The sequence below is a fragment of the Varanus komodoensis genome, unplaced genomic scaffold (genome assembly GCF_004798865.1).
Source record: "Varanus komodoensis strain SLA01 unplaced genomic scaffold, ASM479886v1 scaffold7_3, whole genome shotgun sequence".
Lineage (NCBI taxonomy): Eukaryota > Metazoa > Chordata > Lepidosauria > Squamata > Varanidae > Varanus > Varanus komodoensis.
Genome location: NW_025336480.1, coordinates 12,618,724 through 12,641,427, shown reverse-complemented (window position 1 = coordinate 12,641,427; position 22,704 = coordinate 12,618,724). Strand labels below are relative to the sequence as shown.

The following is a 22,704-nucleotide window of genomic DNA, read 5'->3' as shown; positions in this document are numbered from 1 at the left end:
CTAACTTAGACCTGACACACAATGCTTAATTCATCAGGGAAGGAACACCAACAGCAAAGATCAAATCGGTTTTATGATATAAATGCAGACCTGCCAAACTTCTTTCCTGAGTGTTTAAGGTTATTAGGCCATGCCCTATTCACTGATCTGGAGTAATGGTAATTACCTGTGACACTGACATTAGCCCTGATCCTGCATGGCCCTCCAGATGGTTTGGCCTAACCTAGAACTACCACCAGTCCTAGCCAGCACAACCAAATGGAGAGAACTGGGATTAGATAAGATCATCATCGTGAGCTCCACCACATCAATGTTTTATTTACATACCACATTATACTGTAAGAGCAAGTAAGGAAACAATGACACCACACATTTACATAGTTGTCCTGCTGTAGCATGAACTCATAATCTGCCAATGTACTAATACACTGTAAGGTCTCAAGCTTGACACAGTAAGTTGCTACTGTTTACAAGTTTGTACATTACCACTGTTTATTAAAGAAACAGGAGAAACAGCACTTAAACTGCAAGCTCCTGACATCCATTGGTCAAAAATTTACAAAGAAGGCCAAACTTTAGCTACATCAGAATTGCTAGTACTGTAGTACCTTTTATTAAACCAAGTGCTTAACAATTAAATACAAATCAGTTAAAATACTCCAATTAATTGGAGGATAAACTAAGCACTTATTACTTAATAGACATATCGTCAATATGTACTGTACACTTCAATATACTCTTTTCCATCTTTAATGTGGCATAGCACTGTAACTATGCAGGTTATTAAGGAAAATACTGCAGTACATTTCATATTTAGTATTCCTTATTTGCATAGAAAGCAACACTCTGTACAGCCAGTTCTGACCGCAATCATCTTTTGTCAGTTTACCATGTTGGCATCATATCAGGGAACCATAATCTTCCGAGATGTTTGGAAACTTCAGAATGAATTTGATCGAGGTTGTAGTCACTGTCTGGAATAAGCACCTCCTCCATAATGGAGAGCTGGGTGAGTCTGCCTCCACACATCTTTACAAATTCAATGAAGCCGCGACATGTGACTTCACATTCACCAAGTCCCATGGCTGTTAGATTCTTACAGCGTTCAGCAATGCGAATTAGCTCATCATCCAAGGGTTGAAGGCCATTAGCACAGACAACCAATTCAATCAGCCTTGGGCAATTCATTCCAATACGGCCAAGCATTGCTTTGCTTACTGCACGGCCAAAGTAAAGATGAGTTACTGGAGTCTCCTCCTTGAAGAACGCATCAAATTCCTCCTCATACAGGAAAAAATACATCACAATATTGACTTTGGGGGAGTGTTTAATGAGTGCATCCCAGCTTTGTTTTTTGATGGCATGAAACTCAATCTGTCCTGGATTTTCACTCACAACATCTATGCGGAGGTGTTCAAGATTAACATGCTTTTCACTTGAAAGGGCCAGCAATAATTCATCACTTAGCAGATAGTAATTAAGAGCAAGTTCCCTTAGGCCATGACATTGGTCCGCAACACAAAGAATCCCTAGAAATGACAAGAAGCAAAATTCAGAACAAATTAGTATCAACATCTATTTACATTTATCTCTACCATAATGGGACCCCCCCCCCCCCACATAATTCCTGGGCACAAGACTTATCAGAAACAAGCAACATTAGGCTGCAATCTCACACCTGGAAATATTTAGGACTGTGCTGGTTAGGTACTTGTAAGGCCAGGAATTTTTTGCCACTATATCAGTTTGAAAAATATAATGTACTGCTTGGTTATATATAGGCCTTTTTTGCACAGTGAGATTTCTGGGTTAGAAAGTTCTGTACACTGCTAAATGACATTTTAGCAGTCATTCTAGACTGCTGTCTGGGTTTCAAACAATGCTAGTCAGTAACACTTAATTGGAAGTTCCAGTCTGCATATTCAGGAAAATGTTTTCATTTTGCATACAAATAGCCTTGCAATAACTCTATTAACACTGAACTACACAATTTTATTTACCCTAATAATGGTTCTGTACACTGAATTTTCTGAGATACTGACCAAACAAGCAATGAAGTTTAACTTACAAAAATTCTGAGGTGCATGTAGAATAGGACAATGATTTTGTAACTGTTTTCCAATAACTAATCTCATTCAAGTTTTGCTCCTCAAACTATTTGTTAAGTAGCTGTGTTTATGCTATCACAGCTGAAGAATAACTTGTACAACCCTGCATCCTAAAATGGCAACATGCCACAAATATAGCATAATAATGTTTTGACAGGTGGACCTGAGGCATCCAGGTCTTGCATAAACAAGAACAAAAAACATCCCATTACTATGAACTATATAACATACAGACTGTGCTGATGAGGTAGTTCTTTGGTTAGATCATCATTCGGATAATATGAATTTAGTCTCTCCAACATTCCAATAAATACAATGTGGCAGAAAACTATGTGCTACTAGCAAAACTATGTTAAGTTTTGTAGTTTATTTATTTAAAACATTTCTATCCTTTTTATCTGGCCAGATCTCAAGACAGCTTACAACCAGAGTGTAACAGCACAGTAAAATATGAATATAATACATAAAATATACAATAAAGTAATTCTAAGTATATGATAAAATAATCAACCCTTAAAATAGTGGGTGGATAAAAAGGTTTTGACCTGGTGCCAAAAAGAATAAAGTGCACAGAGACACACCTCTCTGAGGAGCAAATTCCAAAGCTGGGGCGTTACCACAGAAAAGGTCCTTCTCCGGGTAGCCACACTTCTAACCTACTTCAGAGAGGGCTCCTGAAGAAAGACCTCAGTGAAAGATCTTAGAGTTCCAGTAGATGTATATGAAAGGAGATGGTCCTTCAAATATCCAGGCCCTAAACTGTTTCGGGCTTTATATATCAAAGTTAACACTTTAACTTGGGACTGGATTTCAACTGGTAACCAATGGAGTTGGTAGACAGCTGGCATAATGGGTTCATGTTGGCCAGACCTCATTAGCAGCCTTGTTGCCCCTTTCTGGACCAATTGGAGTTTCCAGACCATTTTCAAAGGCAACCCCACACAGAGTGTATAATAATAATTCAATTGGGAGGTTACCAAAGCATGGATTATTCTTGTTACGCTCCACCCACCCAGGTAAGCACGTAGCTGATGGACACAGTTAAGCATGTATCTGTAAACTATAGGTGACAATGAAACATCTCACAGGTTTGGGTAGTTTAAAGGAAATCTCTTTCAATAAATATTTTGTTTTAGATAACCCTGCATTTACGTTTGAAGAAAAAATATTTGGAAAGAATTTAAACCATAATTTAAATACATAAATACAGATTTTTCTCTGCCAGAAAGAGAAAACTATGTTTTAAGCCTGGTAAAATGAGAGGTTAACAAGATTAAGAAAAAGCATGAAAAATTCCACTTAACAATATCATTTCAAAAGCAAATTCATTATCAAGTGTCAGCTTGATTTTATGTTTGCTTCTTAAATTTATTACTTACCAGCAGGTGACACATGAGGGCAGCTGCTCATCTTAAGCAATTTTAGCGTATCACTATTATTAGCAACGAGTACCTTCAAAGATGGGTCATCTACTGGAGTGTCTTCAATCTTTATGGAAGATAATGACTTTGAATTGACAAATACTACTGTCAGCGCTGATACAAAGTGAGCCTATTCAGAAAAGTCAAGGAAGAAAATGTTTGGCATCCACTGCAAAATTATGTATCCACTTAGCAATTTCTTTCAAAACAGAAAGTAGTATTTAATTTTCCATCTATATTTGAGTAGGAAAATGCATATGTTGCTTGATTTTAACAGATGTATACCTTGAAGGTAAGTGACTAACAATTTGATGCAGTCATTACTATCATATGGACACTTAAAAAAATCTTTCCAGTTAATTGATCATGCATGACTTATTCCTCACTAATTTTAATGGGTCTACTCTAAGCATCAGTCAGCCTATACCCAAATTGATAAACTTTTTAAACTGGCCACCATCAAGCTGAATAGCGCAATATGCTTAAAGATTAACAGTATATGGTTCAATTCAATCTACAAGATATAAGAACATTAAAATTGTCTTTTCACATGAATCTGCGCTTTGTCAAGGGGCTGATATTACCACTTTCTATGTGATCCAGCAAGCCCGCATGTTAAAATTTGAAATATTCACATAGACAAATGAAGATTTCAGCATATCAATGTGATTTTCTGCAAGAGGAAGGTGCCATTCACAAAGACAGCATAAGTTTCTGCTCTATGAAATGCAATATAAAAAATCCCTTAATATGTATAACATCTTGGAAGAATGTAATTTATAAATTTAGTATTTTCCTTTTGTTTGCAGACTGTTATGATTTACTTGTAGATTTACACATGAGTCTTCAAAACACTAACATTTCTGTTGCAATCAAAGGTTAAACACAATTCCTGGAATTATTTTCAGTCAGCATGTTCTATCATTTGAAATGTGAATATATCACATCTCTCAAGTTAAATTATAAGGTCAAATGCAATTGCATTGCTCCAAAGAATGGAGTGAACACTTTCATTAATGGAAGAGGCAGGGGATATTTTTGGCATTTCCCCCTTCAGTGCACAAGCCCAACTTGTTCCACAGAATTGAGGGACCTTCCAACCCAGCATGGTAACAGGCAAAAATCATTCCTATGTAAAGATCAGTGCCACTGATTTCCAATGTAGATTGAACTTGTAAGAACAAATAAAGAATACCTTTCTTCCAATGTGTGGCAGTATTATTTACTACAAGTTCTTTGAATACAGTGGTGCCTTGGCTCACGAATGCCTTGGTTCACAACCAAATCAGGTCACAAACAAAAATAACATGAAAATTTTTACTTGGGTTGCGGACTCCACATTGGGTGGCAACCAAGATTGCGGCCATCTCCCCCCCCCCCCGAGTTGCATTCGTGCAGGGAAGACATAGAGGAGCTAACGACAGAAGAAATTGCTGAACTCCAGAGCGAGCAGCAGAAGGCACTTGCTGAGGATTCCACTGAGGAAGAGGAAGACAGGGAGGAGGTTAGCACTGATGTGATACAATCCATTATGAAAAAATGGAATGAGTGCCAGGATTTCTTTAAGAAGCACCACCTCAACATAACTGTAATGAATAGAGTGTTGAATCTGATGAACGATAACGTGGTCTCTCATTTCCAGAGGGTTATGCAGCGCAGGAAAAAGCAAGTGCCTAAAGACAGATTTTTCACCAAAATTTACCCTGCAGCTAAAAGACAAAGAGAGGAAACCCTGAAAGAGATCTCCCGAATGTCCTTATGGAGGGGGACTCTCCCTCAAAACAATAAACTCCCCCCCTCTACCTAGGTTAGTGTTCTCCACTGTACTGTACAGTACTTTGTTGTTCTTTGTCACTTTGTTTCAAATTTTTCTGATTAAAAAATAGTTACAGAACAGATTAACCTTATTTACACTGAATCTTATGGGGAAATTTGACTTGGGTCACAACCAATTTGGGTCAAGACCAGTGTCGTGGAATGGATTAAGTTCGTGAGCCAAGGTACCACTATATAACAAACCAAGGCAAAGTCAATTTTTTTCAATTTCGTAAGCATACATAACTTCATATTCAGAACTCTACAAGAATACCTTGGAAACATTCATGAAGCTTGGCTTTGCTGTTGAAATTAAGCCTAGTGTCTTGATAGAACAATTCACTAGCTGAGAAAGGATGTCACAGGCTGCTTCTGCAGACTCAGTACTACTATCAACCTGAAAAAGAAGAGACTCACTGAAGCATTACACACGCTGGAGAATTAGTTAGTAGGACAGTACCTTCCTGCTCCTTTATAGAAGCCTACTGGCAAACGCTCATTTTTTTTTAATTGGGCAGATCTTCCCAAATTCTGCCTTATGATATTATTAATTCTTCTTAGTCACTCGACCAGTAGGCTGATCTTGTCCCAAAATGTTATCCAAAGAGTTCCTGAGAATCAGCACACATATGACACAGGCAGAGTTTTTCATCTGTACACTGCTCAGACATCATCAATTTTAAAATGTAATAAATAAGGATTAGATGGCAATGCTCCCCACACAAAACGGTAATTTAAAACGGATTGCAAGTAACCACTGCTCACTCCAAACCTGTGGAGCTGAATGGCAGGGTGATGTACACATTCCTCTCTTATCTTCACAATCTGTAGGTTAGGGTGGGAAATGGTAGCTGTTCCATATTGGAATTACTCACTCCCTCTTAGTCTACTAAACAGCTTTCCACAAGCAAGCTTCCTTGCAATTCATTAAGGAATATTTTCATATAAAACTTCCATGAAAATATTCTAACCAATTGTGTTATTTACTAAAAACAATTAATCTGAATCCACATGTTCACAACACCCGCTAATACTCATCTCCTAGGGAAGCTTGGGACTGACAACATGCAGCTGTTAGTACATTGCCCTTACAAATTTGTATTCTTTAAAAAAAACCCAGTAGACTTGTGCAAGCATATCGAAGTTTACAAATGGCTGTATTCTACCAAATATCTGAACACATTCTAAAATATCTGTAATGTTCAGAGCTATTGAAATGCAAGCTGCAATGTTTAGCAGTGTGAGTGATAGTCAACACTGCCGCTCAACTTATGCTATCAATGTAGTGCTTGCATAGGCAATCTCTAGTGTGGTACTATTAATTTACTGTGGAGTCTCTGGTGTGGCACAAGCATGTCACTAGCATCAACAGCTACTTTAAAAAAAGTGCCTTGTCAGAGACTCTATAGCTCAAATCTTAGCAGTCATGGAGAAAGACTTTTTGGCTAAGGAGCAGAATAATACATTAAGAGGAAAGGACTGTTTATAAATCAGTAAGTCGACAAAAGAATGGACAGCAGGAATAAATGATAAATTTGCCCAATGGAAGGATGGAAAAAGCGGGGGCCCTGCAAGAATCTGTACCTGGATCAATGCTTTTCAACTTATTCATAAATAAATTGCAATTAAGAATTATAAGCAAACTGGCCAGGTTCACAGATGACACAAAGTTGTCTAGGGTGATTTAAAGAAAAAAGGATTTGTAAGTCACTCCAGAAGGATTATCTTCAAACTGGAAAAATAGGCATCAAAACAGCAAATGCAGTTCAATCTAAGTAAATATGCAAATACCGCCCCCCCCCTCCCCCACAACCTCAGGTATAAACTGTTGAGATCAGAGGTAGCATTTTGTAGAGAACAGCATAATTAAAATGCTGTCAAGTGTGCAGCTGCTGTGAAAAGGCTAACTTCATATTAGGTAAAATAAGCAAAGGTATCAAAAATAAAACTGCAAATGTCATCCTGCATTTGTACAAAACTGTGGTATACCGTACCTTACAATGTTGTACAGTGCCGGTGACTAAACCCAGAAAAAGCTATTGCAGAGTTGGAAGAAAAAGCAGAAAAGGGCAACTAAAATGATCGAAGACAACTCCCCTCCGAGAAAATATTACAACAGCTGAGATCATTTGGTTTAGAGAAAAGGTGCGTTAGGGGAGACATGAAAGAGCTACAGAAAATGATGACAGATGTAGATAAAGTTAACAGGGAGACATTTTGCTCCTCTAATATTAGAAGCTGGGTCATCTCAGGAAATTGAGTAGCAGGAAGATTCAGGAGAGATAAAGAGGATTTCTTAAGAGAATGCACTGTTAAACTAAGGGAGTTACTTCTACAGCATGTAGTAATACCCACCAATTTAGATGGCTTTTAAAAATGGACACATTTAATGGACAAAAAGTACATTTGTGGCTATATGCTACCTTGGGTATTGTTTATGTTATTACTTGATTTCTACCCCACCTAATATTCCACAAGGTATTAGCAGTATGACCATGTGCATCAGTTGCTAGGGAAGTTGGGCAGAAGGGTATGTGCTGTTGCACTCCTATTATGCAGGGCACTCTGAATGCAGGAACACAGACTGATCCACATGGTTCTTGTTATGATCAAAGGCATTGCACAGCAGCAGCAAAGTACTGCCCTTTTTTTCTTTGAATAAAACAAAGCAAGCTTCTTTACCTTGAAACTGACATATTGCAAGTGATCTGCATGTCTCTTAATAATCTGCTGGATAAGATCTGGGTGAGTAGACTTTAAATATGAAGTAGCAGGCTGATTAAGCTCAAATTCAAATTTTCTCCACAAGTCAGGTATATGAAACACTTCATTCCATCTTCTGCAAACCGAAGATGCACGAGCACGATCAACAAGAGGCAGGCACTGAAAGATGTGCAAGACTACATGGTGTGGCAAGCTACCCCAGTCCATCAAGGTATAAGAATGAGAAGTGTCAAATAATGCATTATGCAAAGTAGTTTTCTGCTTTTTTGTTCTTGGTACTGCTTGAAGAACTGGATTTTCATCTTTAACTATCTGCCCGATTCTCTTCATCCCGAGAAGAAAACAATTTCAGGTATAATAGTGTTGTAATATATACAAGGTACAATTTTTCTGCAAGTTTTCAAGTACAGTAGATCCCTAGAAAAGAACAGAAGCCAGAAAAACAGGTTAAAATTCTAGAGTATATCTGACAACTATAAATAACTGTCTTTTGCCTTGTAAACAAAAGTATACTTTTTTTAAGCTGATAAAGATTCCATACAAAAGATTTAATGTGTTATTCACTAGCCAAGTTTTTTATATATAAAGCTAATTTACTACCTGGCAACTTCAGATGTGTGAATAAACTGTATACAACCTCTACCAAAAATGAAAGCAATATTACCTAATGCTTTTGAATTCCGTATCCTTTCAACCTTACTTTTCACTGATTTGGTGATAATTAATTTTCAAGACACAGTTTGACTACTTTCTTTTTCATGCATGCAACCACTTAAATGGAAATTTGGACTGTAAACACAGGAATACTGTTGTTGATGGCTGGATGGGCAGACCTTGACTGAAGAGTATTATTATTATTATTATTATTATTATTATTATTATTATTATTACATTTCTATGCCGCCCCTTGCCAAAACCTCGGGGCGGCTTACAACATGATAAAATACATTGAAATACAATAGTACATAATAAATTACCATTAAATATAAAAATACAAAAAAATACATTGATTTACAAATACAAAATTAAAATTATCAGTATAAAATAAAAATATAGGAGGAGAAAGAGAAGGAAGAAGTAGTTGCCAAATATTTTCTATATAGCTTAGTGAGGAAGAAGATGCTTTGAATGTACAGGATTATGCATTTAGCTCTCTGGAATCTTCAACTGAAGAATCTTAAGTAGCAACTATGGAAAGATCTTTTGAGAAACAGGAAGTTATAGGTACAGAGAATTAGGAGAATAGCTTTCAATCAGAAAAGGAAAGGAAAAGGAAAAGAGAAAGAGGAAAAGAGGAAAAAACAAGACTATATTGGACCACTGTTAGATTAGTAATATGCAGTGCAGCCTCACTCCATGTACCATCATGATCTATCTCCTTCTGCCCCCCCCCCCACCCCGACACCTTCATAATTTTTTTTCTTCAAAAAAGTCTTTTGAATTAATTTTCAAGAGAGTTCACTCAGGAGACCACAGACCACAAGAACTGGGCAATCATAGGGCAGGTTGAAACACACCTGGCTTATGTCTTATTCTTCAACCTTTCTCATACTGGAGATTACTGGGCTTTCTAGAAGCAAGACTCGACACTTCATATGGTTCTGAGAAGCAGTTACTTTCAGAGAAGAGGAATCCCAGAAAAGAGCCACACTTCTGAACAAAGAGCTCCCTATTGCTAGGACTTCCTTTCCACATATTTTGTAGTCAGAAGACTTCAGTCACTAGTTACGTTATTCTAGCAAGGCTCACTTAAAAATATTCTTGAACCATATTATATTTGAAATGCTTATCTAGGATGCATACAAACACATTCACATAAACCCTTATCATGAATATAACATAAATTAATATAATTTAAGGGCCTTCCCTTCCCTAAACCACAAAATTACTGGTGAATATTTAAGCAAATGTATTCATAGCCTATTGCAGTATCATCTAAGTAAAACACTGTAGCTCTAAAAATAGAAGTATTGTTAGCAGTCTGTTCCTTTGTTTACACTGCATCAAGAGACCATACCTATGCGAGAATGCAGTTTAAGTTGCAACAACCTATAGTATTTATATTACCTCAGAAGGTGTGATTTTTAAAAACAAGTGAGGGCATATCACAACGTTCTGTCTTCATACTATTTTATGCAAAATCTGTATGAACACAATAAACCTTCACTGAGCCATTCAGATACTGATCATAGAATGAATACAAGGTCCTATCATTACCATTCATGCTATATTATTCAGTCATTTAAAACAGATTATATTGTTCATTCAGGAACTACTTGGCACACCTTTAAAGCCAGGGTACATTTCTCTTGGTTCTTTAATTCCCAACCACCTCCATCACGGACTTATATATCTAACAGAGATTGCTCAGATTCATTACTAACTCGAATTACTGGAGAGAAACTCAAAAGAAATCTAGATGCTTCAAGCCCCGCTTCCTAAAAACTGTCTACCAGAAATGCCACTTCTACCTATGGATTGGCCAGGCAGTAGATCTCAGGAATGGCATTCACCCCAAGAGCCTCAGTTGCGAATTGTTATGCTAAAGCTCTTCCAAAAGGGTAATATCACTTATGTACATTTCTACAAGCCTAAGAATATTAACGTTATTTTAATGCCACCGAATAGCAGACCAGTGGCACTAGTACGGACTCATAGAAGTTCATGACCAAGTGATTATGCATTTTATCTGTAAACACAGAGGTTGAACTATGTGGCATAATACGCTGACATTTATTTGCAGTAATCAGGATTAATTTAACACCACCTATAAGGCAAAGACTCCCTCCAGCCAATTTGAACAGAAGGCAGAACCATGTATTAACTACTAATACCATTTACCTAAAAAATAATTAAACTACATTTGGAACCTCATTCTGAACCAATTCATAGTTATAAAAACAAACAAATTCAGGTAAGCCAAAATGTTTCTAAACAGATTCAAATATATTAAATTAGCTACAGCCACCTAATGGCTAGTTGAACAAATAGGACAGCCTTGAATTAGAGGTGCACATGCACACATACCTCCAGAGAATGTGGAAGTTCCTGTCTAACACAAGCACCTTTCTGGTGTGTGAACAGCCATCCCACTGATGCGTCATCCTGTCTGAGTGAAAAGATTTCTTAACTTGACAGCAGGGTGGGGTCCCAGAAGAATGGTTGACTTGTGAAGTCATCCACCAAAGAAAAACCGACCTGCCAAGTCTAGGAAACCCATATGAGGGACTCAGTTAAGTTTTGGAACTAAGTCTGGTGCAAGTAAATCACTCCATGTTAGTAGCTTCAATGTGAAAATATCTTAAATTATTTAAGTTTATGAAACCTCTCCAAATACAACATTGACCAAAGGAAAAAAAATGCAAAGGTACTGTGGTGCTAGACAGAGAAACACACACTTTACAATTCCTTAATATTAGTTCAGCAAATTGACTACATCCAATCAGAGGCATACATACCTGAAGATAGCTTTACACAACAACGAAGAAAGTTGATACTTTCAGCATTGATAGTATGTGTGTTACTGCCTAAGATATTGGCAGATAATGGGCAAAAAGGCCTAAAACATAAAATTAATTTTAAATAGGAAATGTCTTATTTAGAGGCAAAAGACACAATCCTATGCATGCTTAAGACAGAAAAAGTCCTACAACTCCCACCATTTTCTGTACTAAGAAAAATAGGATTGTACCATTAAAGAGATTTACATGTGCTGCACAAAAAAGTCATCTAATGCTTTCACTTGATTGTAGATCCTATGTTCTTTGGAGGAAGGACCTGGTTTTTTTTTACTCTGTAAAACAACATGCACAGTAGTGACAGTATATACATATGGCAAATACTACCAACAAAAGCATTCTGACGGATATGAGACTCTGATTCAGCTGACCAATTTGCCATTTTTAGTATGCTGTGATGGTTAAATAAATGACAACTTAATGGAAAATATACTTTAAGTATAAGAAATTAGTAAAATAATAAGAAAGTAAGTTCTTATAACTGCACTTTGAACCATTTTGATGTTTCTTTTTTCTCCCACAGACGAAACAAAGGTAAACCCTTTGTTTAGGAAAGAGTTAATAAATGGCCTAGCAAGGCCAAACACTTTGCCACTCACCTTTCTGACTTGGTGAATGCCAAGTGGTAAATGACTACCTAACGCTTCATCTCAATCTTAGCTTAAGTCACACAACTGCCTTTCTGCTGTAGATTCTCAACTTGTAGAAATACAAAAATGCTGACTGTAGTACATACACCTGTTTCTTCCCCAAATCAAGAGAGAATGTTCTCCTTCGGGCGTCATGTTAAACTACAGTGTTGTACTTTGTAAATGAACCCAAAGTTTGCCTAGTTCACGTTCCTCTAATGCAGCCACACATAGATTAGATGCTATTTAAGTGCAGTTTACTGTTATCCCTTACAAACTGTAGTTAGCATTAATAACTATTTCCAGCAGACAAGTCAAACCTTGTTTTGATGTTGGCTTGTTTCAGTAAACCACAGCTGCTATTAACCTCAATGTAGAATTTAGACAGAATGCTGAACTTCAGTTAAAAATAAAACAAAGCTTTCAATGACTGCACCGGAAAGGTAGTGTACAAACCTAAGGCTCAAATTCTTCATTCAATGGTAAATTGCATTTTAATGTTACATTTGTACCACATCATTCACATGCATTAGCAACTCGCCAATGGAGACACAAAGAACAGAATAGGAAGTGAATGATAATCCCTACAATAAAACTTGTGATAAAGTATTTGGAGGAAGTAGGAAAATCAAAACCATCAAAGACGTTTGGTTAATGTTATGGAATGCTGACTCAAACACATCATGCATTAGTCTCAGAGATGGAATTCAATAGTGCTGATTTATCATCTTCACATGATTCCTTTTCAAACACCAGGACCTGGCTCCAGTGTTTCTAGGTAAGCAGCTATGGTTCAAACATTGTGATTAATCTGTGCAAGGTTAGTACAGAAAAGATGACACCCCAATCAGTATAGCAGTGAAGAATATGGAAATAAGGCTGCAGCCTGAAAGACACTTAAAAATGTGGACAGACAATTGTCATAATGGAGAGAAGTAAAGAGTGGGCTCTCATGGAATCTATATTAACTTGCTTTTTAACTTGTTAATAAGAGATCTGGAATTAGGCGGGAGCAGTAAGTTTGCCAAGCTCATGAATATCATGTTATTTGAATGCTCCAAAAATGTCTTTAAACTGAGTGAACAGTCAACAAAATGATGTCATTTTTGATGCAATTAACTTGTAATTAATGCTGATATTTCTGGTAATCACACTGATACCATCTCAACTGGAGATAAGCAGAAAATAAATTTTGGTGTCACGAGGCTAGCTTAATGGCAATGACCATATGTGTGGTACCTAGGATAAATCTAAGTTGTAGGCTAAGGATTTAAGGACAAGAACTGTATTGAAAATAAAAGTCATTATCATTATGCCCTTATACAAATCTGCAGTGTGGCCACACTTCAAATGCTCTATAGTTCTGCTCACTTCATTTCAAAGGATATTCCTTCAAAAAGGAAATGGTGCAGAAAATCAGAGCCACACAAATCTGAATCATCTTCCCTACAAAGAAAGACTACAGTACTTGGACTGTTCCATTTGGAAAAGATAGAGGAGAAGAATGTAATACAGTTATGCATGGTGTAGAGAAAAGCTGTTAGAGGTTAGAGAAAGACTTGCCTACCTCCTTTATAACATTATAAATCAAGGTCATCCAATACAACTGATTGTCAGGAGATTCAAGACAGATTATATAATCTTTCCACATAATTTACCAAACTGTTTGCCACAAGATCTAGTGAGGGTTACATGGTTTTAAAAGAAAATTAGGCAAATAAATACACAGTACAGCACATCCATAAATGGTTATTAGTCAAAATAGCTGTTCTAATGGTTCAAAGGCAGCATACCACTGAATGCTTGGTGGAAACCAATGATGAGGGGACTTAATACTCTGCTTGTTGGATTCTCAGAAGCATTTGTTTAGCCATGCTAGGATAAAAGATGCTACCTCCTTGCCTCATCCAACAAGGTCAAAGTGGATTTGATTTAAATCAGTAAGACTAGATTTAAATCATGGTTTTCAACACAATTTGCACACATGCCTGTCTTACTAGAAGATAGAGGAACTTCACTGAAATATTCCCAAACTGGGTCTCTTTTACAGCCTACTGCCATTATAGGTTTTCTCCTCCAGGGAAAGAGTAATATGATAAACCTCGGGCTATACACAAGAAGATCCGAAGACTTGGAGTATTCTGCTCAAAGAGGGTTTTTGCTTTCATTTTTACTTCTTGCCCCTCCCTCTTCACACTTAGCTTCTTGAGCTTCTATTCCACTCCCAACAATCTTCCATGCATTGAAATTTTTGAAACTTAGCACTTAGGAGGTAAGACGTTGATTCTGTGTACAAAGATTTGCAAAGGAACAATGGGATTAAGGTCTTTTTCTCAGCACTGTATGATTGTAATGTTTTTGCCTTGAAGAAGAGGCATGTGATCTCTGCAGACATAAATTTACCAAGTATCTATGATAATATCTTCTAGACAGAATAATTGCTCATTAATCTTACAGAAACCTCTGGAAGAGCATGACATTGTAAATGGATTAATGGAATCCACTTACCAAAAAATTTAAAAATTGTATGAATATGCAGCCTTGTGCTGGGTAACTAAAAATTACACCTTATTTCATGATGAATAACCTTTCAACTATAAAGTATCTTAAATAGAAAATTATCTTTAGGTAGATTTTTCCACAAAAAGCATTTTATTTTTAAAAACCCAACTTAAATTAAAAATCTGATTTTTTATTAAAAAAATTATCCACCCTGAGCAATATACTTGTGTTAGTACTGAAAAGTATGTTCCAATAAACTCAGTGGGTCTCACATTTGTATAAGAATAAGATTATGCTGCGAGATGCAAGACTATTCCTTACACATGGAAGAGAAGGATTTCAAGAACTTAGTTTTAAATAATGTAGAACATATCAAGGTTCACAAGCAGCCTGCCTCAAAGAGGCTACATAAATATTACTAAAACACAGAAACTGGAAAATGAAGACCAGGAGACCATTTCAATGTGTTACTGAGGGACTGCTAAATGCCTCCTCAAATTGGCCCTTCTCTTTAAAGCCAAAATCTACATTTTAATTACTTTCCTATTAAATATACTTTTACTTCAAAGATTATTATTATAGTCCCTTTCACTGTAATACTTGTTACATTAAGCGCTAGACACCTGGAACTGAATTAACTAAAGATGGGCATAAAATGGGACGTGTCATTGCAGGAAGTAAAATACTTTTCCAGTATCAATTATTTCCAAGGAAAAGGTTGCTTAATCATTCTTTTCCAGAGACCTACAAAGCTAGAAACAGAACAGACCACAGCACATGTAGCATGCACATTTCCTTGCAGGAAGTACAATGTTCTTAATATTCAGATGCATATAAGAATAGCATAGTGATGTTAAACCCAACCCAGACTATGCAATACATCTTCATTCAGCATTCTCTTACCTAAGGAAAGCGTCCAAGTTATAGTTAATACTGGATGAATGAACTGGATTATCTGCGGCCATGAGTCAATCACCCACATCTGTCTGCTTGCACTTCTAGGCTAGGTAAAACAGCAAAGAAATTTTAATTTATTTTGCTAAAGCAAATTTAAGAATGAATTTTAATTCTTGTAACATGCAAGAATTTAAGAACTGCACTTTTGAGTTCTGCCACTTGCATTGAGTCTGCCACTTTTGAGTATTCAGCTTCCCTGACAGGCACAGAGAAAGCCACTGCCTTTGCCCAGGGAAACCAAGTTACATTTTTTTGCAAGGGCGGTGTTGCAATTATTACTGCTAAATAAATAAGCAGAACTCGCAGATTCAAAGGGGTGTTTAAAGATTATTTAGCCAACTGTGACTCTAACTGACTAAATAATTACTGCATTGGAACCTTAGATGAATAGCTACTGGTTTAGTCACAGTTGACCAGCTGACCCAGGTCATGACAGTTGCAAGAGAACTCATGAAAGCAGCCAACAAATAGCAACAATTTGCAAATCAAAGTGGCATGCTGTAAACTGATATATTATACTGTGTATTAGACTCCAAATAAAACCTCCCTTGCCCTGGCGTCTTCTTTCATAAACTTTCACTGGCAACTTGACATAGCACAGACCCAGGTTGCAGGAAAACAACATGCAACACCCAAATTTTTCTACAAGAAAATAGATGAATGCATTTAAGTAACTAAATAATAGCTCAGGAGAGGCATACTGCTCTATGATAATAGACTACTGTGCATCTAACATGAAGAGGGGGTAGTGAGTCCTTATCCCTTCCAAATGTTACTGAGTTTATAAAAGCTATCCATGGTGCTATATGGAATGGAGTTCAGCGCTCAATATAAAAACTTCAATGGAAAACATGCACCACTAATATAAGACTTAACAGCTTCCATTAGTAATGCATAGGTATTATCAACAGTTAATATTTCAGTTTCTCAAACTTTTAAGTTGAGGTCAATTACATGATCTTAAAAAGATCTCAGCTCACATCAAACAGCATACGAGTGGCCTTCTGCTGGCAAATGGTGGCAACTAGATATAATCCTTTGTATTCTAGCAACTATTTAAGCCAAGAAAACTTAACTGCTGTAACCCAACAATACTAATTTCGAGAATCAGTGTATGCCACAATTGCAGGCCACAAGTAATTACTGCTTTAACATTAAAATGAAGATTATGATGGCTACATTAATATTTGTAACCATAAGAACATAAGAAAAGCCATTTTTGATCCGATCAAAGATCCATCTAGTACAGTAGTCCGTATACATAATGACAAACCCATGTTATATTGATTTTAAACTACCAGTTCAAAATAACTGTCATTTCTAGTGAGTTCAACCAATTTACAAGCCCAATCTGGTATGTACCAGACACAAATATCTAAGTTACAAGGGTGATTCAATTTTTGCAGGTGTAAGTGACATTTCAGGTCCTTTCTGATACCCAGCTGAAAATGCAAGAAAATTTAACCCACTTGCAAGTGGTAATGTGAAAACTTTCCAATATTCTCAAGAGTTATGTAAACACCACAAACTTCAGTAAAACTCAGTCCAGATTAACATCTGTGTATAACAAAATAGATGGCAATACAGAAAGTCGAGCAAAAAAAAAAAAAAAGGTTGCAATTCTATACAGGTTACAGAATAAACACAGTGAACTTACTTCTGAGTAAATGTGTCTAGCACTGAACTGTTTGTGTCACAAAAATTCCTAAAATGATATATCATTCTCATATAGGATAGTAATCCATCTAAAGAAAAATTGGCCAGCTCCTAAAAACTAGATAAAAATGCAGTGCTTGAAATCTCTCATTTAAACTAAAAATAGCCTTCAGTTTAACATCACCACTCTCAAATCAGCTTACCAAGACAATAATATACACTAAGAAATGCATTAAAAATCCAAATAACTATGCTTCTGCTGCACCTGTTTTAGAAATTTAAAGAAATACTTACTGTTGTTTGTTCAGTCTAATGCTAAACCTTTCAATTTTCAGTGAAGACTCAACAAGTGAAGGACTCAAGATTCCTTTCTAAAACCTGTCAATGGAAAGTGTAACTAAAAGATCAAAATAACACTTTTATGAAAGCAAAGGAAATAAAGCTAGGTAACATACACATCAACAGAGGAAAAAAGCAGGATACCAATGCAACGATATACAAACAAGAAAGCACAATGTAGAAGCAACCAATTAGAATGAAAATCCTAACTTGCTAGCAAGAGCTTTTCACAACATGAAAGCACAATATTTACTATTTTTTCCATCCCCGTTCACCAGAAGTATACCTATATGCAGACAAAACACAGATAAATCTGCTCAAGGCTAAGCAGCTGAACCACTGTTTATAAACTGTCGCTTAAAATGTGCACGAACACTTTTCTACGTCAGAAACAGATTTTCAGCTCAGCGTGATTAGGAGTTAAAGACTAATTATTAGCAACGCTTTATGATTTAGGACGTTACTGCTTTACGTCTCCTTCTCGCCCCACGAGACATGTAAGAGTTACTTCTGCTGGAAAACCCCCGTGACTTTCTAACAGCACTCTGCTATCGGGAGTAGCTTTACTGACCAGCAGAATAGAATATACGATGGACAACGCCTTTAATCGTTCTTCAGAAAGAACCTAACAATACTGTCAAACATGCATTGCCAGCTGAATTTCTGCCTTCCAGAGATGCAGTTCTGGAACGGAACCGGAGCTCGGTCACACCCCGGTAGCCTTCCTTCCCTCCTACCCACGCATCTGAAGGAAGCCATCCCCCTGCATTTCCTCAGTCCCCAAATGCCGTTCTAGCATCCATCCCACTCTTCGGGCCCTGCCTTGCCTGGCTCTGAACGGGCGCTCCCCGTCCCCCTTCCGGCAACACAGGCCCAATGTCGGGCCTGCCCTTGTGGCGCAGGAGCTAAAATCTCCTCCGCCTCACTGAGGGCGCCTCCTTGATTCACGGACGCGCACTCCCCACCACCCAGCGCCGCGCTCTCCCCACCACCCAGCGCCGCGCTCGCTCACCCCAGAATCCTGAAAGCTCGTGGGCGCTGTGTGCAGACAGAGGCCGAAGAGAGCCAGAGCCACCTGGACCCCGCACAAGCCCATTCACTTCCGCAGCGCCGGACTGGAACTGCCCGGGGACTAACCGCCGCCACCGATTTTCTTCGCGCATGCGTGTGCGCGCGTAGACAGTCCGTTGACCCAGATTCTGGCGCCTGCGCGTTTCTCCTCCTGACCCTCCCATGCTAAGTGCCGCGGCTGCTTATTTTTCCCTGAAGGCGAAGGGTTGGAAAGTTACGCGCGCGGCAGCAGGGCCACGTGACTCCAGCCACCATTTTATGCCGAGGGGGAAGCTTTTGGGCGCCTAAAATGGTAGGAAGGTACCTCTAGTTAGTTTATTGTTGTGTGGGGTTTTATCAGTCTTGCTGTTGTTTATTACCAGTCAAAGCTAAGGAGGAAGGCATACTGAGGAGAACATTGCAGGAGACTATTATGAAGGGAAGGAAAAGTCAGGTTGAAATTAAAGCAGTGTTTCAATATGACGAGATCCCTGTAGAGTTTGTAGTAATGAGTTTTGAAAGACAATAATTTGTTGGCTGTAACATAGACATATGTATTAAGTGCTGAGAGACATTGCAGTAAGCTTGCACTGTAAGGAAGTTAAAATTGAGAGGGTTCACCTGTCCAAATCGCTTGATTGAAGACATAAGTTAATTGAGGAACACTGTTTTGGGAAAAACTAAAATGGTATATCTGGTGATTCATCTATCTTTTAAAAAGGAAAAAAGCCTATTTTTCTAAGGTTGCTTTAGAAATCCCCAATTTAATGCATTGGTTAACTGAAGAAGGCCTGTTGGCCTGTAAAGAAGAAACTTTTTTTCTGCAAGGATAGTAATACACAAATCAGTAGGTAGAATTTTCATTGGTTAAATTGTGCAATCATTAACACAACCAGGCCTGAGGAAAACCCTCTTTTCTAGAGATCAGCATGTGTGGATCCTTGAAATGTAGCTGATACTGACCAGGCACCATTCCAGAGAAAGCTAGCTGACACTTGACAGATAACAGCAGCTCAAAAAAGGGGCAGTTCACATCACACCATCCCCTCCTGCTTCTGAGCGTCTTCTTTGGTATGCAAGTGGAAAAGATCAAGCCACTGCAACTTTTTACGTCAGTATCCTATTGGAAAGTGTTAACTGTGTTATGTGTAACCCTCTAATGATCAATGTAAGGCCAACTGAGGACTGCTCAGGTGTGCCATCTGGAATAATTAGTAGCCAGTTATTCTCCAGAATAAATCCTTTAAAAGAAAACCTTTACATATTGTGTATTTTGGGCATCTAAAGGTCAGGATACTGACCTTTCGGTCAATGATAGGGTTAGGTTTGTAAATAATCTTGATCAGATCCTAAGTATCCTTTTCCTTGATGTTCATATGAGACGTTAAGCCATGGAAGCAATGGCTGTAGAAAGGAGGTACATTGCAGGAAATACTGACTGCATACTTTCCTGTGAAGCAGGTACTTCATGTAGGACCAGTACATTTTTACTCTGTAAATATGTGAAGAAAGTGCATAGTGACAAAGCAAACTTGGAGGATACATGTTGGGGTTATGTGCAGACTTTCATACATTGAGGCAAAAGAGATATAGCGGAAATACCAGAGCAAACACAAATATTTTCTTAAATGGTCATATTGGTGTATTAAAGAACTATAGCTGGTTTATTATGCGGTGATATTTATGTGTTTCATGCCACACGACCAGGCATGCCTTATGACAAAGATAGTGTGAAGCCTCTCCATCTATTATGAGCTTGTTGATGTGACTCTTTATACATTTTATTTATATCCTTGTTTCATTAAAATATAGTCTTGCAAAATGTTATCCTGCACAATGATTATTATATTATTATTATTATTATTATTATTATTATTATTATAACATTTCTATGCCGCCCCTTGCCGAAACCTCGGGGCGGCTTACAACACAATAAAATACATTGAAATACAATAGAACATAATAAATTACCATTAAATACAAAAATACAAAAAATACACTGAGTTACAAATATAAAATTAAAATTATCAGTATAAAATAAGTAAATAAAAATATAGGAGGAGAAAAGAGAAGGAAGAAGAAGTTGCCCTGGCCAGATCATATGTTTTAACAATTAAAATGATGTTTAAATAAAAAGGTCTTTATCTGGCGCCGAAAAACCAGTCACGACGGTGCCAGGCGGACCTCTTTGGGGAGTGAATTCCATAGGTTGGGCGCCACCGCAGAGAAAGCCCTCCTCCGGGTACTTACTCTCCTAATTTCTTTCATGGAGGGTTCCCGGAGAAGGGACTCTCCCGCAGATCTCAAAGGGCGGTCGGGCATATACGGACGTAAGCGCTCGTTCAGGTAGCCAGGACCCAAGCCGTTTAGGGCTTTATAGGTCATAACACCTTGAATTGGGCCCGGGCTTCAATGGCAAGCCAGTGAAGCTGACGGAGGACTGGAGTCATGTGAGCATAATGCCCCGTCCCCGTCAGCAACCTGGCAGCTCTATTTTGCACCAATTGAAGTGTTCGGACTGTCTTCAGGGGAAGCCCCACGTAAAGCGCGTTACAGAAGTCTAGGCGGGAAGTCACCAGCGCGTGTGTCACCATCGCCAGGCAGTCGTACTCCAGGTAGGGGCGCAGCTGATTAATCAGCCGAAGCTGAAGGAAGGCGTTCCTCACCACCGCTGTCACCTGAGCTTCCAAAGAAAGCTCCAGGTCAAGGAGTACTCCTAAGCTGCGGACCTTATCCCTAAGAGGGAGTGTTGCACCATTCAGGACCAGGTCAAATCCACCCTCTCCGAAACCCGATCCGCCAACCAACAGGACCTCCGTCTAAGGCAATATGAGAAGCCCTATATTATCTTAGAGGCTGGAACAATGGGAATACCTCAAACTGACTAAGGTTCGTTGTTATGGGAGCTGTGAAAAGTGGGAGGCACACAGAATAGGGAGAAAAAGAGCTGAATGTTAATTTAAGGACTGTTGTTAGAACAGGGCAGAAAATAACTGCCCTATTATTCTCTGCAGGTTTCAACTGAAACATGCCTACAACTGTCTGGGGCATGCTGGGAGTTGGAGGCTTTTTGTTTCTAAAGATGTATATGATTTTCCTAAAGATAAAAAATATAGTTGGAGGAGAAAGCCAGAGAAGGTAGGGGGCAATTGAGAAAAGTAGTGCCTAGAAGTGGCTGCAGCTTTTACTAGGGAGTCATGTAGAAGTTCCAAGGCAGCTGAGAAGTTTAACCTACTGTAGGACATATAGTGCCCTTTAAACCAGTGCGATTTGAATTTTCTGAATCCAAATTTAATATTGTGGATTGCACACTTAAAATAATGTGCTTAAATGTCTTGAAATCCAAATATGTGGTACAGCATTTGAATTTAGCTTTCCATGCTAATGCATAAACCAGGTATTCTTGGTTAAGCAAGTTTCAGGGGGCATTTCACACACAGGTAGGCTTCCTCATGAACATCCTCTGCTGAAAGGTAATCTGCATAATTTCCCAAGCTGATAAAACAGCTTATAAACAAGCAGCAGTCTTGCTTGTCAACTATTTGGGAGCACAATAAGGACCTGTTCTTTCCTCTTCACCAAACAGTGATTTGGTGTGATTGCTTTTCATTTGCAAGGTTATGTGTGCACGGACATGGCTGATAACACATGAGATATGTTGGACTGGAGTGACAAAAGTCATATCACTGTTTATGCAGTTGTTTATTCCATTATTGATCTTGCATGGATGAGCTAGTTCATAGATCTTCATGCCTCATCCTCAGAACAAAAATACTTAAATATTTCTGAGTCACCTTTTAGGCAAGAGCCTTCTCAGGTGGTGTATAACAGTAAAATTCACATAACAAAAATCTATGCAGTACTCAAACAGTGACAGAAGCAAATGAAAAAATCAGATGGTGACCTAACATGATTAGAGACTGCAGTTGTAATGGACTGGAATTGCCAAGGAGACAGAAGTGACAACAACATTAATACCTTCAAA

The 22,704-nt window shown here is 38.1% G+C and overlaps 1 protein-coding gene and 1 long non-coding RNA gene across 7 annotated transcripts in view; one reads left to right on the top strand and one right to left on the bottom strand.

Moving 5' to 3' along the window:
* Nucleotides 1–298: 298 nt before the first annotated feature.
* LOC123035776 (F-box/LRR-repeat protein 21-like) lies at nucleotides 299–18,834 on the bottom strand. Of its 6 annotated transcripts, none has more exons than XM_044454349.1 (8): nucleotides 18,682–18,834; nucleotides 17,625–17,708; nucleotides 15,621–15,720; nucleotides 11,527–11,627; nucleotides 8,027–8,485; nucleotides 5,619–5,741; nucleotides 3,488–3,659; nucleotides 299–1,529 (listed from the first exon to the last, which is right to left on the bottom strand). In XM_044454349.1, exons 5-8 carry the CDS (start codon nucleotides 8,396–8,398, stop codon nucleotides 886–888), a joined length of 1,311 nt encoding a protein of 436 aa, XP_044310284.1. In that variant the 5' UTR covers nucleotides 8,399–8,485; nucleotides 11,527–11,627; nucleotides 15,621–15,720; nucleotides 17,625–17,708; nucleotides 18,682–18,834; the 3' UTR covers nucleotides 299–885. The 6 variants fall into 6 exon arrangements, with proteins under 6 accessions (XP_044310284.1, XP_044310282.1, XP_044310281.1 ...); XM_044454347.1 differs by lacking the exon at nucleotides 11,527–11,627 and adding an exon at nucleotides 11,096–11,275; XM_044454346.1 differs by lacking the exon at nucleotides 11,527–11,627.
* An 83-nt stretch (nucleotides 18,835–18,917) lies between these two features.
* The window catches only part of LOC123035962, a 42,734-nt gene continuing 38,947 nt past the window's right edge, over nucleotides 18,918–22,704 (top strand). Inside the window, exon 1 of the long non-coding RNA XR_006417063.1 lies at nucleotides 18,918–19,032. This is a non-coding gene — a long non-coding RNA (uncharacterized LOC123035962). The remainder of the gene's footprint in view (nucleotides 19,033–22,704) is intronic.

Bases quoted from the DNA above. Each gene is read 5' to 3' on its own strand.
- LOC123035776 (XM_044454349.1), bottom strand. From the start codon at position 8,398: ATGAAGAGAATCGGGCAGATAGTTAAAGATGAAAATCCAGTTCTTCAA. The intron at 3,660-5,618 runs GTATTCTTGTAG...TTTTCTGAATAG, and splicing joins GCTTCATGAATGTTTCCAAG to GCTCACTTTGTATCAGCGCT. The intron at 1,530-3,487 runs GTAAGTAATAAA...TGTCATTTCTAG, and splicing joins CCCTCATGTGTCACCTGCTG to GGATTCTTTGTGTTGCGGAC.